General features: G+C 38.4%; 2 protein-coding genes across 2 annotated transcripts; both read left to right on the top strand.

Annotated features, from left to right (window-relative positions):
* The first annotated feature begins 4,061 nt into the window (after window positions 1–4,061).
* On the top strand, window positions 4,062–8,411 carry LOC141643169 (LEAF RUST 10 DISEASE-RESISTANCE LOCUS RECEPTOR-LIKE PROTEIN KINASE-like 1.4). Its single transcript, XM_074452211.1, has 4 exons — window positions 4,062–6,250; window positions 6,753–6,791; window positions 6,891–7,256; window positions 7,340–8,411. The coding sequence occupies exons 1-4, from the start codon at window positions 5,485–5,487 to the stop codon at window positions 8,239–8,241; spliced, it is 2,073 nt and encodes a 690-aa protein (XP_074308312.1). The 5' UTR covers window positions 4,062–5,484; the 3' UTR covers window positions 8,242–8,411.
* A 7,251-nt stretch (window positions 8,412–15,662) lies between these two features.
* LOC141641498 (uncharacterized) lies at window positions 15,663–16,145 on the top strand. The gene has a single exon (XM_074450158.1). It carries the CDS (start codon window positions 15,663–15,665, stop codon window positions 16,143–16,145), a length of 483 nt encoding a protein of 160 aa, XP_074306259.1.
* Window positions 16,146–18,607: the final 2,462 nt, after the last annotated feature.

Below are 18,607 nucleotides of genomic sequence, written 5' to 3'. Positions count from 1 at the left end.
ACGGGAAGAAGGGGAGTTGTAAAGCTTGGGGTACCTAAAATAATTTAGTCTAAGTCAATTACTAAATTGCCTCTAGATGCTAGATTCACTACCCTTGGTCCAAGAAAGTAGGAATTTCTATTAAGGGATGATATCAGAATCTCCGTCTTAAGGTTAAAAGGGGTTAAATATCACCTATAAGATTAGGGTTTTGTGTAAGAATGAATTGTACTCCCTCTGTCCCGGTCATTTGTTGTCCTTTTCTATTTTAGGGTGTCTCAGTCATTTGTTGTCCTTTCTATTTTAAGAATGAATTTGATGAGTAATTTGATCATTCTCAATCAATTTGTTCCACTTGTCATTTAGTTATTGGCATTTTCCTCATTCCTTGGTCTTTATGCCAAAACGAAAGGACAACAATTGACCGGGACGGAGGGAGTATATAATGATGAGGAGGAGTACATGTATTTATAGCTATACAAGGTAGAGGAAATAAGGTAAATACAAGAATAGTTTCTTAATTGTACAATATTCACACAATCAAATAATTCTAAGTTGTATGAGAATAATATGGTTTTGATATTGAGTTTATTTGGTTAATACGCCCCCGCAAGATGGACGTCCGATGAGTAAGTCCAATCTTGTTTCTTAACTTGAGATAACGCGTTTTATGCAGTGGTTTAGTGAGGATGTCAGCGAGTTGATCCTTGCTTGCGACATGTTGAATGCGAACTTGGCCATGAAGCAACTGTTGTTTGACGAAGTGAAATGAGAGAGCCATGTGCTTCATGCGAGAGTGGAAGACGGGGTTCTTTGCGTAGAGTGTTGAAGAAATTTTGTCACAAAAAATTGCCGGAGGTGTGGTGACCGTAATGTGGAGCTCGGTAAGGAGATTTCGAAGCCATATGGTTTCGGTTGTGACGGAGGCAATGGCGCGAAATTCAGCTTCGGTTGTTGATAGAGCAAGGCCTTGCTGTTTCTTGGACGACCAGGAAATGGCATTGCGACCGAGGTAGATGATATAGCCCGTAGTAGAGACGTAAGAATCTTTATCTCCTGCGTGGTCTGCATCACAAAAGGCATGAAGACGAGAAGGTGAGTCACGATATAGCTATAAGCCAATGGTTTGAGTTCCTTGCAAGTAGCGAAGGAGGCGCTTTAGAGCGGTCCAGTGCGTTTGAGTAGGATGGTGTAGGAATTGGGTCAGACGGTTTATGGCAAAGGCGATGTCAAGTCTCGTCAGAGAGAGGTATTGGAGGCTTCCAACAATGGCACGATAAGGAGAATGATCATGTACAGGTAGATGGTCTTCTCGAGTGAGAGGTGGAGATGTAGTCATGGGAGTGGAGTTTGGTTTAGCATCGATCATTTTATATTTGGTGAGAAGGTCGTGAATATATTTTGATTGGTTTAAATGTAAACCGAGTGCATTTGGAGTAACTTCAATTCCGAGAAAATATGATAATGGTCCGAGGTCTTTGAGCGAGAAGCTTTGGGATAGGTTGTCAATAAATCGTTGCAGATGCAAGGGATGCGGTCCAGTGACGATTATGTCGTCGACATAGATAAGCATATAAATGCAAGCGGTGGGAGTATGTAAAATAAATAAAGATGAGTCGGAAACGGACTGTTTGAAGTCGTATGTAATTAGATAGGATGTTAGTTCAGTGTACCAAGCTCGAGGAGCTTGTTTTAGGCCATATATCGCTTTGTTTAATTTACAAACATAATTAGACTTTGCTTGGTCAACAAATCCAGGTGGTTGTATCATAAAAATATCGTCAGTTAATTTTCCCTGAAGGAATGCATTGTTCACGTCTAATTGGCGCAAAGTCCATGACTGCGTGACAGCTAGAGATAGGATGAGACGAACGGTGGTTGGTTTTACGACAGAACTGAATGTCTCAGTATAGTCAATTTCAGGTCTTTGATGAAAACCTTTAGCAACTAGGCGTGCCTTATATTGCTTAAGTGTACCATCGGGATTATATTTGTTTCTAAAAACCCATTTGCACCCGATAATGTTTTGAGAGGACGATCGAGGTACGAGAGACCATGTGTGGTTTCGTTCGAGTGCTTGGAATTCTTCTTGCATAGCATTGCGCCAGTGCGGAATAATGAGAGCTTGTTTAACGGTATTTGGTAAATTGTCGTTTGTTGGAGAGGTATGTGCGAGATTATTGGCATAACGAGGATTGGGTTTTCGAATGTTATTGTCGAGACGGGTAGTGACAGTTTTATTTGGAGGTGGGATAATGGTTTTGGTGCGATTGGGACGCATGACATGGTCCGAGTTTGGTGAGGCAGCGGAAGAGGGGTTGGTTTCAGGAGGTGCCGCAGCAGAAGGGGTAGTGATAGAAGGAGTGGGGTCGACGGAGGGTGTAGAGACAGCCGTGGTTGATGGTTCAGGCGATGCGTGGCGGCATCGAGAGTAGACAATGGTGATAGGCTTGGGTGGATGAGGATCATGGGAGGTGTTGGGAACGGGTGTTGGAGAAGGCGTGGGAGTGGTGAGATGAGGAAGTAGGGGTATGCTTAAGTAGCACCAATAATCAGGAGATGAAGGAGCTGAACCAATTGATGCATTTCGTCGAAATGGATATTCATCCTCGACAAATTTCACGTGTCGAGATGTGTATATTTTGTGGGTTTTCGGGTCTAAACAATGATAGGCACTTTGCGTATTTGAATAGCCTATGAAAACACAAGCAATGGAGCGATCTTCTAGTTTGTGCTTTGAGTAAGGTCTAAGCCATGGATAACAAAGGCACCCAAAATTATGTAATTTAGTGTAGTCGGGTCGTGTTTTGTGAAGTATAGAAAATGGTGATTCATTGTGTAATGTTTTTGTAGGTAGTCGATTTATTAGATAGGTTGCCGTGCTAAATGGCCAAAAAGAGGTTGGCATGCCAGCATGGGTAAGTAAGGCTAGGCCGGTTTCTACAATGTGACGGTGTCTGCGTTCGGCATATCCATTTTGTTCCGGAGTGTGTGGTGGGGTGGTGAAATGAGAAATTCCATCGGTGAGAAGAGATTGATTTAATTTAATATATTCGCCACCATTATCGGAAAAGAAGCGACGTATTGGTTTGTTAAAATATTTTTCAACTAATGCTTTAAATTGTGTAAATACTTGTGTTGTTTCGGACTTGCGTTTTAGCGGATATAGCCATATGTATTTACTGAAATGGTCTACAAAAATAACGTAATACTTGTAATGGTCACGAGATGGAACCGGACTGGTCCATAAATCAGAAAATAGAAGGTCGAGTGGTGCGTGTGATTGGAACGATGAAGCGGAAAATGGAAGTTTTTTGCTCTTAGACACACAACAAGCATAACAATTTTCATAGTCTTTAATAGAATAATCTAAACTTTTATTGATAATTTTTAGTACATCATACGTCGGATGTCCTAATTTGTGGTGCCACGAGATCGGCGTGGTTCCTTTTTCTTTGACGGCTGCGAGTGAAATAGGTTTAGGTGGCGTCCATTCGTAAATCCCCTTGGTTGCTCAGCCCTGGAGGAGGTTGTTCCCCGTTCGTGTATCCTTAACAAAAAACAAGTCACGTGAGAAAATTACGTATACATTATTATCTCGACATAATTGTGAAATCGAGATGATATTACGAGAAATTTTGGGAACATGAAGTACATTAGTAAAATTAAGATTATATTTGGTGAAAGAACCTGTATTAGCGATAGGGAGGCCGGAACCGTCACCGATAATTAAATCGTCGAGGCCGTCATAAGGGGAGTGAAAGGCAAGAGTGTCCAAATCGTGGGTCAAGTGATGCGATGCACCACTGTCGAGGAGAAAGTTGGTGTTTGGTTGCGGGTTGCCATAGTTAGCGAGATTGGCTTGCGGGTTTCCTTGTGGTTGGCGATAAACAGGTGCAGGGAAGACTATGTTTGGGTAAAGCTTCCTGAAAAGAGGGCAATTAGCAATGACATGCCCGGTTTCGCGACACCATTGGCAGCGGCCTTTGAAAGGCCGAGGAGCAGCGGTGTTCGAGTAGGTGTTTGATGGTGGGTTTTGAGGGTAGGCAGGGGTGTTGTTCGGTCTGGAATTGCCACGGAATTGGTGATTGTGACGGTAGGCAGCATTGGCCGAAAGTGCAAAGTGATGCGTGGTGGTGTCGTGTTTCATAAGGAGGTCATGTTGAAGCAACTTCTCATGAAGAGCCTCAAAGGTTATGGGGTGATGACGGGTTTGTAGGTTTCATAGTCAAGACCTTTAAGAACTTGAGCTATGACGTCCTCGGGGTCGAGTATTTTGCCCATAAGGGCTAGTTGATCGACACAAACTTTGATTGAGTTCATGTAATCGGAGATGGTTTGATCCGTGGTTTTTACGATGGAATCAAATCGTTCTTTTAATTGCATAATATGTGCTCGGGATGGGTTTGCGTAGGTGTGAGCAAGGATATCCCATGCTTCTTTCGCAGATTTGGCCCGTACTATCATTGGTTGTAGGGCCGCGGGGAGAGTGCCCATGAGAGCACCAAGAATTAATCCGTCTTGTTTGAGCCAACTCAAATAAGCCGGGTTGGGTTTGTCGGTTTTAGTCTCATCAGAGATGGTTGGTGATGGTGGTGTCTCGGTTCCATCAATGAAACCGAGAAGGCTAAAGCCGAATAGTATGTTTGTCAGTTGGAAACGCCAAGCCGTATAGTTTAGCGCATTCAATTTCATACAATGGTTAAGGTTTAAGGAGGTGAGTGGTTTGGTGTTGTCGTGGGGGTTGGGAACCACGGTGTCTTGGGTGGTGTTGGTCGACATTGTGAAGGATGGAATGGAGGTTGGTTGTCGTTTGAAGGTGTTGCGGCGAGGTCGGAGATTGGTGGCAGATCGAAGGCCCTTGGATACCATATAAGATTAGGGTTTTGTGTAAGAATGAATTGTATATAATTATGAGGAGGAGTACATGTATTTATAGCTATACAAGGTAGAGGAAATAAGGTAAATACAAGAATAGTTTCCTAAGTGTACAATATTCACACAATCAAATAATTCTAGGTTGTATGAGAATAATATGGTTTTGATATTGAGTTTATTTGGTTAATATCACCCCACATAGGCATATAAGACAAATCTTTGACTTTCTCCAATGCATTCTGCTTTTGTCCTATTCATCTCACATGGGTATATTTGACTTAAAGCTTAAGACGGATTTTGTGAGATTTCAGATTATTTGGCAGCAAAACGCGTATAAGAAAAGAAATATATGGATCTAGAATGTGTGTGTATTTCCACATAGAAAAAATTTATTGAATGCTGAAATATCTAGCAATGCGAAGATCAAGTCAAGAATAAGTTGCAAATTTCCTTGATTGAAGTCATTGTATTGACCTTGAAATAAGGTATCCTTTCTCCCAGTCTAGAAGCTGGGTCTTGATCAAAGTCTTATAAAGAGAGCTTCATGTGTTTGTTATAAGAGGTTATTGTGACTACCCTGTTATTTTACAGCCACTCTTCTCTCAAAGCCCACCTTAAGGCTTAAAAATGGAGCTTTCTTTTTTATATTCATTCTTCATCATGCTCTTCATCTTCCCCTTAATATTTCATAATAATTTTGTCGAAGCTGATAGTGACGAGTATGAGGAATGTAAGAAGCCATTTCAGTGTCCTAACTCTAACTTTAACCTAAGCTACCCTTTCTATGATGGAGATAACCGCCCTTCATATTGTGGTTATCCCGGTTTTCAGATTGAGTGTGGGGATTCTCATCCTGAGATTTCAATGTCACCGGACACTTACTACCTTCTCAATATGAGTTCAACTTCAGATACTGTAACTGTTGTTTCAAAAGACTATTACAACACAATTAATGGTGTCTGTCCACAAAATTTGTACATAAATTTGACCCTTTACGAATATGCATCCACAAATGTTAATGTTACCATCTTCTATGGCTGTCCTCCTACAACTGCCGCCATAGCAAATACGTTTTCCTGTAGGGACGCAAGTAACAGTAACCAAATGGGTTACTATACGACTCAGAATAGTGAGTCCTCTCAATCTAAAACCCTAAATGAAACATGCCAGACCAGTGTTGTCTTGCCAACACTACCCCAATCTCTATCTAATCAGAATACCGGTAGTGGTAGCTTACCTGGAATTTCTCGTGTTGGTTTTGGGTTAGAGTGGATTGCAGAGAACGAGCTTTGTGATGGTTGTCGTGGATCAGGAGGTTCGTGTGGTTCTGACGCAGCTCTCAGTAAATTTACCTGTTATTGCTCTAATGGATCTTACGAATCTAATTGCAATGGTATGAATCCTTACCCTTTTCTACCCAAATTTTATTGCTAAGATCTGATTTAGGTAAGTATTCCTTCAAAAAATGAACGTCAAATGATCTATTGCACAAATTTAGGATGCAGTACAGGGTTAAACAGGCTTATGCAGACAAATCAGTATTCCTTCAAAATCTTTTTTCAATTGTGACTAAAGAAGTCTTCGTTCAAAGCTCTCATCATTCAAAGAACACTTCTTTGATTATTCAACATGTTGTAATTCCTTCGTGAATCTGCTTATGCTGATGCCGTGAAATTAGAAACCTCCAAATAGTTGTTTCAGTCTGTAAATAAAGGGATGAACCTACAACTGTCAATCCTAAATGACGTTTTGTTTTGAATCAGTGAACTATTTGCCATATTTCATGTATAAAAAATTCCAAGTGCATAATTTTCTGTCATAGTTTATGTTTTTGTATTATGACGAAACAAAGTTGGATTTTTGGAGTATTTTCTAACTTTATGTCTCAATTGCAGAAAACAGTTCATCCAAGTCCAAGACAGGAGTTATAGTAGGTAAATTTTCTGCTTTCCTCGCTATTCACTATTGTAACCAGAGTTAACAAGGATCTAAAAACAAATAATAATTGACAAGTTTTTCGATATGATCTTCAGGGGTATTAGTTGGAGTTGTTCTAGTTGCAGCTCTACTTGCCGGCTGCCTTTTCATGATTCGAAGAAGAAAGAGACTTCTCCCTGAGACTACACCAAAAGAGGATCTCCGTCCAGCCACTCTGAGCACACACCCCAACTCGAGCAGTGAGCTTCATTCAAGCCAAGATTACTCCGCTACCACCACTACCGCTAGTAATTCAAGTAATCTCTCTCCAAGCATGCCCTCTTACCCATCATCGAAATCTAACATTGAAAACAATAGGAGCTATTATGGTGTTAATCTATTCAGTTATATTGAACTTGAACAAGCTACTGATAACTTTACTCGCGAGCTTGGAGATGGTGGCTTTGGTGCTGTTTATTATGGTATGACACCTTTCATTTTCCATGGTAAAACTATGTGATATACTATGGCATTGGAAATATTTTCTCAAATGGTGCTTCTTCAGGTGAACTCCGTGATGGACGTGCAGTTGCAGTCAAACGCTTGTTTGAGAATAGTATCAGGCGTATGGGACAGTTCATGAATGAAGTCAAGATTCTAGCTCGCTTAAGGCACGATAACTTGGTAATTCTGTATGGGTGTACATCGAAAACCAGCAGAGATCTCCTTTTGGTATATGAGTACATCGCAAATGGGACAATTGCTGATCATCTCCACGGTAAACATTCAGCTTCTAATAAACTAACTTGGCCTATACGACTCAGCATTGCTGTTGAGACTGCAGAGGCCTTGTGTTATCTTCACAATAATGATGTCATCCACCGTGATGTCAAAACGACCAACATTCTCCTGGACAATAAATTCAAAGTAAAGGTGGCTGATTTCGGGTTATCAAGGTTGTTTCCTAACGATGTTACTCATGTGTCCACTGCACCACAAGGCACTCCTGGTTATGTTGATCCGGACTATTATCAATGTTACCGTCTTACTGAAAAAAGTGATGTTTACAGCTTCGGAGTTGTTCTGATTGAGCTCATATCATCAAAAATGGCTGTAGATGTCGAAAGGGAAAATCATGACATAAATTTGGCTATGATGGCCGTTGATAGAATTCAGAAGAAAGCGCTCAGTGAGCTAGTCGACCCCCATCTAGGGTATGATGAGGATTATGTTGTACAAAAGACAGTGAAATTAACAGCAGAATTAGCTTTCCAGTGTTTACAGCATGATAGGGAGATGCGACCTTCAATGAAAGAAGTACTCGAGACGTTAAAAGAAATACAGAAGCAAAACAGTGAATACACAAAACAAATAGTGGTGTATATTCAAGAAAGCGACGATGAAGTCGGACTCTTGAAGAATGCTCCTCCCGTTTCACCCGAAACATATGTTAATTACAGAATGTAAGATGATAACCTGCAATTCTAATTTTTCTTTTTACTTCCTCGTTTTTGTTACCGTGAGGCAGTTATTAACAGTCTAGTCTTTAGGATGTGTTCTTGTACATAGTATAAACTGTATACTGTATCAAAGTTTTCATCTTTAGTTGTGCAAACAGTTTCCTTACTTTGCCTGAAGCGATGAGGTAATGTTTGTTGTACGTCTGAACGAGGCCTGTTTAATATGTATCGAATGTCGTTTTGTTGCATAAAATGGTGATTATATTAATAGTTCTACAATCAAATGACATTTTCAGTAATTGTATAGGTGAATTAAGAGTAGCAAATTTGGGAGGGAAAGATTTTTGATTTTTTTTTTTTCAAAGGCTTTATCTTAGCTTTGACTGCACTCAAATCCAGGACTTGCTTGTTGGTTAGATGGACCAACTTTAATGCTTTTCTTCCTTTTTGATTTTTCAAGCATCCCTCTTTTGAAATAAACACGTTTTCTTAATTGAAAGTTCTTTTTATCAGAACATTTTACTTCAGCTTAAGCTAGTTCAGTAAATATGTGATTCACTGATCCATCAAGTGTTTAGCCATAAACACGTTTCCTAGTTCGAAACTAGCATAGCTAAAGAAAAAACATCATTCACATCGTACATGTACTTCAATTATTCGATAATCATTATACGATAAAATTAATACAACACTATCTATTTCAAGCTCGTGTCTATTTTGTGCGACCTACCCTACAATTCCTGGCTCTTTTTTTATTATACAAACGAGTTTTATACTTTTAACATTATAAATAACGCTACCGATCCTACCATTACTATAGCTCCGTACCTGTTAACTTAATACCTTCATATGGTCAAATGAGCATAAATACTTGCTTAGGTCACTTTACAATTGCAATGATGTTATCCTAATGAGATTATAAAATAGCATAATTAATTGTGAGTTCACTCAAAATCCACTAGTCCACTTACTCAAAAGAATAATTATCTCCCTGTTGTTCTAATATAAATGCTACAAAGGAAAAATTAACCACACTAATTTAAATTTTAGACGAATTTTTCCTTTTGATTCTGACTTATTATCTTCTCAAAATATTCCTAACTATATTGTAGTACATCATTTATTCCTCTTTGACACATCAAAGTCCAATGATCAATTTTTTGAATTCATTTATAAACAGTTTTATCAATGATTCCTCCTTGGGTTAATTCAGGTGTAAAATCGGAAGAAATGATGTAGAGTTGGGATTAAAAATGGAAAACATATGAAAATTAGGATTTTTGTTGGCAATTTTTCGTTATACTAAGGAGACACATCAAAGTCAGGATTATTGTAAAAGACACATCAAAGTTAGATATAAAACCGTCTTGCATTGGTTTTAGACTACATTAGTCCCCTATACGAGTATAATATCATTTTTCTTCATTTATCTGAATGTCGCCCCTAGTTTTGCTAAACGTCGCCCCTAGTTTTGCTAAACGTCGCCCCTAATTTTACTATTTTGCCCTTGGCTACTTTATACACTATCACTCCCTTTATTTTCATTTCCGAGTTCAAAATATTTCCGCTTCAAAACCCGCTTCAAAATCCGCTTCAAAAAAACAAGAAATTCAAATCCGCTTGAAAAAAAAAAAAAAAAAAACGGGACACAGCAACAACAAAACAGCAGCAGCAACAACAAAAGCCACCCAACAATTCATCAACAACAACATTAAACCCAAACCCAATTCATCATTAACAACAATTCATTATCAACAACAACAACCAATTCAACAATAAGGTATGTTTGTTTCTTTTAATTTTTGCAATCTTTTTAATTTTGTTAAATTAGTGTAGATTAGTTTATAGGGTGACTTAGGATAGGTAATATGTGACAAGATTAGAGCCAAATTTGTATAGATCTATGAAATTAGGGTAGAAAAACTGATGATTTGTACCCGGAAAAAAGAAAAAAAAAAAAAAAAAAAAAAAAAAAAAATCGATTTTTTGGCCCCAACGTGTGAATTACACGAAAACGCCCTGGCAGAAACATGTGATTTACACGTTTGGGCCTGGGCAGAAACATGTGATTTACACGTTTGGGCCTGGGCTCAAACGTGTGGTTTACATGTTCGTGCCTGGGCTCAAACATGTAAATAACATGTTCGTGCCTGGGCTGAAACGTGTTTTCCACATGTTCGTGCCTGGGCTTATGCGTGTTTTCCACACGTTTCAGCCAATTTTTTTTTTTTTTTTTTTTTTTTTTTTTTTTCGGAAAAACGTAATTTTTTTTTTTACTTCAAAAAATCGTTTATTTAAATAGTTAAAACAATTAGTTTAATGTCGTTTATTTAAATAGTTAATTGAATTAGTTTAATGTCGTTAATTTACTTATTTATTGAATTAGTTTTACGTATTTTCGTATAATTATATTTATTATGTTAAATTATTTTCATAGTTAGTTAATTGTTAATTATTTAATTAGTAATACAATTACGGGTATTTTGCAGATGTCTGATGCCGATGAACGCAGAAACAAACTACATGCTTCAAATCGTCGAAAGGTAACGTTGAAGGTGGGGTCTACTACTATTGGGTCGAGAGAGATATCGATGCCTGATGAGTCGGAAGATTTCTATGCTGGGGAATATCAGGATTTCCAAAGGGAACTTGAGGAGGAGGCACGAAATAATCAGGAGTCGGAAAATGAGGTGCCTGGTAAATGAGGATGTGGGTAATGAGGCCGGTAATGTGGAGGTTAGTTACGCTTTACGTGTCAGGCGGGGCGAGAAAGGTAGGTTTGAGGTCTATGCCGAGGGTTCTAGTAGTTCTATTCCGGAGCCGCGGAGGAAAGTAAGGGCAAGGGGAAAAGATACTAGTTGGATTTTGACAGTCCAAAGACCGGAGGTCCTTTAGTACCTGGATGTGATTCCTAGTTTTGCTTGGACATGTAGCTCATGTTTTGTGGAGTCAGCCTGAGGCGGATCGTAACTTGTTGACTAAGTATACTAGAGAGCGATCATTAGCCGAGCTCCGTAAGTGGAATTTGTCGGAAGCGGTCCGACGGATAGTTGAGGATTCAGAACTTGGTCACTTGCCTGGCATCATGCATAAACAATTGAACATGCCTTTGATCTGTGCTTTTATTGAGAGGTGGCAGCCCGACACCAACACTTTTCACATGCCTTGGGGTGAGATGACGATATTGCTTCATGATGTTGCGGAGATTCTTGGGATTCAGATTGACGGAGATCCTTGTAGTATTCCTGAGGCTGATATGGCACATCCTGTGCTTGGCGTGTCGGAGTTGTTGGGTATGACAGAGGGGGAGTTGGGAGCACAATGGGGACCAGAGAAGGATGCAAAGATCTATAAAGCTCGTAAAGGAAGATAGGTTGAAGAACCGGCCCATATGTATGTGCCATCAAGTGTATATGACATAGTCACGCAACATATGGTCCAGTTGAACAACGTAGCAAAACCAAATAAATCCAAAGCTTCCATCCAATTTTGTTTTAGACATCCTCTATGTTTAGCCCATCTGATCCGTCTACAAGCATCATTTCGATTACCATAATAAACTTTGTGATAAATACTGTGTTCTAGCTCTCTCAAAAGTAGGTTTCGCATCTCGATGTAATTTTTAGCATTTCCTGTTTTAGCATGCGAGAATACACGAAACCCACAATGACCATCCCCATCAGGGTCAAAAGCACCCAACAAGCAATCTTTCACCGGGATCGGCACAAACTCCTCATATATGAAACCCCCAATGTGGGATATAGGGTCAAAATTGAGCGTAAGGGGAGCTCCGTCACCTACATTGAAAAACAATTAAAACAATTATGAATTAAAGCAATTAAAACAATTAAGAAATAAAACAATTAAGTATTAAAACAATTAAGAAATAAAACAATTAAGAAATAAAACAATTAAGAATCAAAACAATTGAAAAACATACCTCCATCGGTAGTTGTTGTCGTACTAGGGTGACTACGTCTAGCATGTTCGACGCCAGATTTATTACGGGTATTTGACTTCCTTGGACGACCACGACATGTTTCTGCTTTTTCAGGTTCTTCAACAACCTCGTCCTCTGGATACAGCTTACTAAATAGTGTCTCAATAACATCTCTTTGGACAGAAACGTGAGATTTTCGAACTTTATTGAAAAGTTCTTCCATGACATCGTTAGGGCTAGAACGACGATGACTAGATTCCGTGTAAGCTAACCTTGACCAGAAACCATGTATATCACTTGGATGAATTTTTCTACCTTCCGCGACCGCGGCATGTAACTTACAAGCACACAACAACTTATGAGTGGTCCATATTGTGCAACCACAATATTCCTCCAAGTAACAACCCAAATCAGTCCCACGATTATATTCCACTTGCATTGCTTCAATTGCGGTCCCCGAAACTCTTCCACCCAACATTGAGAATATATTCCCATAATATAAGTTATTGACAACTCTCTTGCTTATAGAATCTTCAAGAGTCTTTCTGATCTCGATATGTTGTCCATGCATCATAACATCAGCCCGTTTCCACAAGCTGTCAAGAGTAAGTTCAGCTGAACCTAACCACATCTTCAATTGAGCATGCGCCGACTCAACTCTAGACGTAGTTGTGTTACCAAAATGAAGCACCAAATTAGTAAAACATTTGCCAAACATGTGGATTTTATGCCACCATGTCGACTCAAGATAATCGATAAGTGCAGGATGACTACGATATTTCTTTTTCAACTCATTCCACTCCAACGTACATTCATCAAACGTTTTAGCTTCAATAACTTTTCTCCAAGCGCCATGTGCTAACGCTTTCCCAAAATTACCATTCTTTTCCATGATTGTTGCTTTGGCCTCAACGCATTGTAAATGTGAAATAGGCACAAAAATGATAGGACGTGCGAAATACTACGGGGAGTGCAGAAAGTAGACCACGCTCGTGATCAGTGACAAAGACCGTTGGTTTCACATCTGGTCCCAACAATGACTCCAATCTTCTCAGAACCCAAATATAACCATCACTATTTTCCCTCTTAATTAACGCGTAACCTATTAAAAAACTTTTTCCAACAGGTGTAACGCCTACACATTGAACCAATATAAGGTCGTACTTGTTCGTCTTGTATGTAGAGTCTATAAGAATAACATCGGGCCACGCTTTTAACATCTCTACACCCTCGGGATGAGCAAACCAAACATGTGTAAGAACCTTTTCTTCCCCCTCCGCCACATATCATATTCACCGAGATAATTAGATTCGTTCGCTAGACGTAACATATATTGCACACTATTCCTCCCGTCCCTATCCTTTGCACTCAACCGAGCATTCTCATTGTAAATTTGTTTCAAAATTGGAGCCACGATCGAAACCTAAGAGTAAATGCATGTCTAACCATCCCAGGTTTCACATGAGACTGTCGCTGTTGCTTAATAAATTCTTTATGCTCATCAGTTAACTTTGCTCTACGTGTATGACCCTCAAGATACTTTCCAAAATTATGATTATGAAACCCGCACTTAGGAACTACTTCCCACTCACCAACTCTTCTATTTACCACCCTTACTGCAAATGGACACTTTAATCTCTTCGTTTTTGACTTTCTTTGCGGTTTTTCAGGATCCTTCGCATTACTTTTGTATGGTTTAGTACGCTCACATGCAACAATTTTATACGGAGGACTTTTTTCCATGTGATACTTAAATTTTATCAAGTGAAACCCCAACCCATAAGCAACCTCATTAATATGATCAAATGCTTCTTCGAAGGTGTGAAACGTATAATCAAAGACAAATTTATCACTATAATCAATACCGTCTCCATCGGCTTCCTCGGCATTTTCCTAAATTTTAAATAAATAACGAATGAAAAAAAAAAAAAAAAAAAAAGGCCTGAACGTGTAAAAAACAAGAAATGGCCCGGGCGGAAACATGTAAAAAACACGCATATGCCTGGGCCAAAACATGTAAAAAACACGAATCCGCCTGGGCTGAATCGTGTAGATCACACGTTTAGGCCTGGCGGTTTAAATGTAATCTACACGTTCAGGCCTGGGCCAATTCGTGTGTTTTACACGTTTTTGCCTGGGCTTTAACGTGTTTTTCACACGTTTTTGCCTGGGCAGAATCATATATTTGACCGAATTCAAATTTTTTCAAATCAACGTAAAAAAAAAAAAACGTCAATTAAATTAAAATACAAGATTAAAATACCGTATCCTTCGTCTTGTTGTAATCGTAATCAAATCCGCTTCCCCTTTCCGTGTTACCCGTGTTGTTATCATCGTAAACATAACCACTTCCCTCGCCTCGATCATAACTTTCATACTCATTGTAATATCGATAATGTTGTTCGGTATTCCAATCATTTTGAAATTGATTTCCGTCGTAATTTTCATTAGTATACGATTCACACATGTATCGGAAAAATGGGTTATCGTCACCCATTTCCGACTCAAGATAAAAAAATGTGTTTAGTAGTTTTTAGAGTGAGAAGGGCAAACTTGTCAAAATGAAATGAAAATAGGGGCGACGTTTAGTAATATAGGGGCGACGTTTAGCAATTTTGTATATATTACCTCTGTCTCAACCGCTAAGATCCTTCTCGACAATAGAGCATCTCCTAGTATAATTGTTGTTAATGACAGTCACACTCACACATTGAATGACACAAACTAAGAGGAGTATACACATAAATAGGGGAATCGTATGAAAAGACAATAACTAAAAACATCCCCACCACCCCACCAATAAGTCTATCTTCGGATTAAACGGGTGAAATACATGTTACTTTATAGGTGAAGACAAGTATTTTTTTTGCTAATATTACACATTTTATTTTTGTCTTATTTAAGAGGGTGATAACTATTTAACTTGTCGTAAACTTAACATAAATAATACTCCCTCCATTCAACTCCAAATGATAGTTATCTTTTTTGTATACTATTCACAAGTAAGAAAAATCTTCTCATTTCCTCCTAATATATAAGATAAAATATATTCATGTGAGATCTTATTTTATTCGTCTTTAGGTATACATTTAAAATATCAAACTTTTATAATTTCTACAAATGTGTAACTAAAGATATTTACAAAGTAAAACTCGCATTAGCAAACGTGAAAAAGTGTTTAATATCATTTGGAGTTGAATGGAAGGAGTATTTCGTATCTGTCTTAAATAAAAATTTGTGACCCACAAATCACTACTCATATTATTCCCCACTCTACCGTATAAAGCCAGTCATCTTGTTCCTTTTCACTTTCCCATTTCCCCAAATCTTCAATCTTCAATCTTCAATCTCCCTCCTCCTCCTCCTCCTTTCTTAATATAATCACTTTCTCCTAATTAACACACCAATCTCTGAATCAATTAATCCTATTTCAATTTCAATTTATTCAATTCCATCATTTTCATATTATGTGACATCAATTCCATTCCATGGCCACCCTCCAGAAATTCAAGTTTTTCGCTACACAATGTTCCGTTATTGGAAGCCCGTCTCGAGCCGCACCGACATCCAGTCCGGTTATCCACATCCGTCGTCGAAAAACCCTCCGTATGCTCCTCGGTAAAGCCTCCGCCACCTCCACTGCCGGGAACTTTCACCGGAGATTCCTCCACAGCCAAAATAATCGCCGCCAGGACTCCGGAGGTTCTGATTTATCGTCGGAGAAACCGTCGGACAGAGTCGCCGGCGGCGGTGGGGTGAGGTCGAAGTTGAAAGATCTGTTTGTATCATCGCCGCCGGAGGACGCGGCGGCGGAGAGACTGTTGAAGGACGGCGGCGGGAGTGTGGTGGCGGTAAAGCGGGGTGGAGATGGCGGAGGAGGGAGGGCGTTTTCGGCAACGTTGAAGCAGAGGTTGTTAATGCGACGGGCGTGGCGGCCTGTGCTTGTCGGCATTCCCGAGGTCTCTCCCTAATAGCTTCAGTTCAGACCTGTTACCATTACGATGGGGGCTTATCGTGAAACCGTCTCATATGAAAATTAGTTTTTTTTGTTTTTTTGTGTGACAGTAGAGTAGTGTGTTATGGGGACGTTACAGTTGTACGGAGCATGTGGTGTTGATGATGTTGAATGTCAGAGGATAATGTATCACACTTGAATCAAATCAATGGATAAATAAATAAATAAATGCAACAAATTAAAATTAACGGTCTTAAACAATCAAACACATGATGCTTTATGTTCTATACTTGTATCCGGTAGCTTATCAAATTCCAGTTTTCTATTTTCGTAAAAAATTAGATCGATCATGATTTTATGTTCCCAACAAATTGTGCACTTGTTTTTTTATCTTAACAGCAGCCTATGCAACAAGGATTTGGATCCTTCCATTTCTTTTCTCTCCATTTTCTCTCACAATTTATTTTAATAATAATTACTCCTTTCACTTTCATTTTTCCTTTATTTTCATGCATAAATTGAAAACTGTTAGATGTTGTTAAAATGCGATCCGGACCTTTAATATAAATTTGCCTTTTCATTTCTTTTTATGAAATGGAGAGAAATTGGGCTCATGCAAACTCTGAAAAAGTCAAGTAAGATGACTTGAAAATGAACTTTGCAAATGCAGCTCTCTAGAGTCTTCATTGACAACTTTGAAGTTTGGACTTGTAATAAATATAGCACCACATACATCAAACATTGACACAATATTTATTCGGTTATAATTGAATTTATACACTACTCTGTATCAACCCTAGATTTTGTAGGACAATTAATCTTGTTACGTCTTCATGAAATAATAAGCATATTTTATAACGTAACTAATTAGTATTCCGTTAACCATCTTGGACCCTAAAATAACATTGTTATTAGCTTCGTTAAAAAGATTTAAATAAATAAATGGAATAGTAGTTGAATACTACAATTTTTATGTTTGTGGTGACCTTTTGCAATCCAATTATTGGGAATAGTCTACAAGAAGAATATATGCCTACAACAACAGAGGCAGAGGTAACTTATTGGTTAGTGCATGTAATAGCACCTAATACCCCAATTTTGTAAAATTTAGTGAAAGAATCAAGTTATGTCCTACATTCATTGCATATATGTTTTTGACAAGAATAATATACTCAACAATGTTTTGCACTAGTCTGTCTCATACTCCCTCCTATTCATTTTAACTCTCCTCCTTTCCTTTTTCATCAATTCATATAACTCTCCCCCATTTCTTATTTAGTAAAGTTTTATACTTATTTTAATCACTTACCCCATAACAATACCCCACAATACTCATACTTTATCTTATTTTAATCATCTTAGCCCACTACAATACTTATTTTAATCATCTTACCCCGCAATAATACCTTCCCTCTCTCCAATTACCTTACACTACCACAATACTTTACAATAAAATAATCTTCCCCTTAATTTGCGTGCCCTTTTAAAAGGGGAGAGTTAAAATGAATAGGAGGGAGTATATAGTACTACCTCCTATTTCATATACTATTCCGCTTTTTTTAATATATGTGAGTATTATTTTATTGAAAAATGAACAACATATGAAATAGATGGGAGTATGAGATTTCTTGTAAAACCTAAAATTTACCCCAATTCTTATTTCAGACCAAGGTATCCGTCTTATTAATAAGACGGATACCATATTCTCTCACAAAATACCCATTTAGGGTGAGTGGAGAAGCACATGGGGGGTCCCACCTTTGTCCCCTCTACCCATTTCCTCTCACACAACGACCCGTCTTAAAATCCGACCCGTTTTAAGCAAGACTTACTCTAAAATTTATTGTTAATGGGTAATCGAGTGAGTGGCAATGGAAAGTGTGAAGTAATGTATGATTGAAGCTAATCACTTTAAGGTACAGGAAAATAGTTGGGGTGGGGGGGTGGCCTAAAGAGAATCCATTGTCTCCTCTAAATCATTCCCTGCTTAGTTTATCTATCATCAAATTAAAAAAGTAGTTAGAGATAATGTACGTGCATTAGTACATACTACTAGTACTACTATCCATTTGTGACATGATGTGTTTATAGACTTCTAGTAAAGCATTGTATGAATTAACTCTAGAACTTAGGTTTGTGACGTTGGGTTGGTCCGACCCAACATACCTAAGTACGAGTGTGAGCTAGTCTTAAGAACTCAATGAATATGACAATTATTTACATGTTTCTTTTCGTCCGAGGGTATGTCTTATACTAAGTATAGAGTAAATTGAGGGGTATGTGGATATATACAGTAACGTTAATTAGTTTTAATTTGTATTTAATTTGTAAATATATCGGTGTTGTCCATCATGTTAAAACTAAACACTAACAAATACTCCGTAAAATTATGTAGTAATTATGTGTATTAGGATGAAAAGTGGTAATGGCTTTATGTATAGTTTTACCCGTTCATTGACTTGGTTCCCTCATGGACTG

The sequence above is a fragment of the Silene latifolia genome, chromosome 2, assembly GCF_048544455.1.
Source record: "Silene latifolia isolate original U9 population chromosome 2, ASM4854445v1, whole genome shotgun sequence".
In the NCBI taxonomy this organism is placed as follows: Eukaryota; Viridiplantae; Streptophyta; class Magnoliopsida; order Caryophyllales; family Caryophyllaceae; genus Silene; species Silene latifolia.
This window is presented reverse-complemented; position numbering and strand designations above follow the sequence as displayed.

What these genes read in the sequence shown, in the direction of transcription:
- LOC141643169 (XM_074452211.1), top strand. Translation starts at nt 5,485, where the DNA reads ATGGAGCTTTCTTTTTTATATTCATTCTTCATCATGCTCTTCATCTTC. An exon ending in TTACGAATCTAATTGCAATG is followed by an intron (nt 6,251 to 6,752) that starts GTATGAATCCTT and finishes TCTCAATTGCAG; the next exon opens with AAAACAGTTCATCCAAGTCC. An exon ending in CTTTGGTGCTGTTTATTATG is followed by an intron (nt 7,257 to 7,339) that starts GTATGACACCTT and finishes GTGCTTCTTCAG; the next exon opens with GTGAACTCCGTGATGGACGT.
- LOC141641498 (XM_074450158.1), top strand. Translation starts at nt 15,663, where the DNA reads ATGGCCACCCTCCAGAAATTCAAGTTTTTCGCTACACAATGTTCCGTT.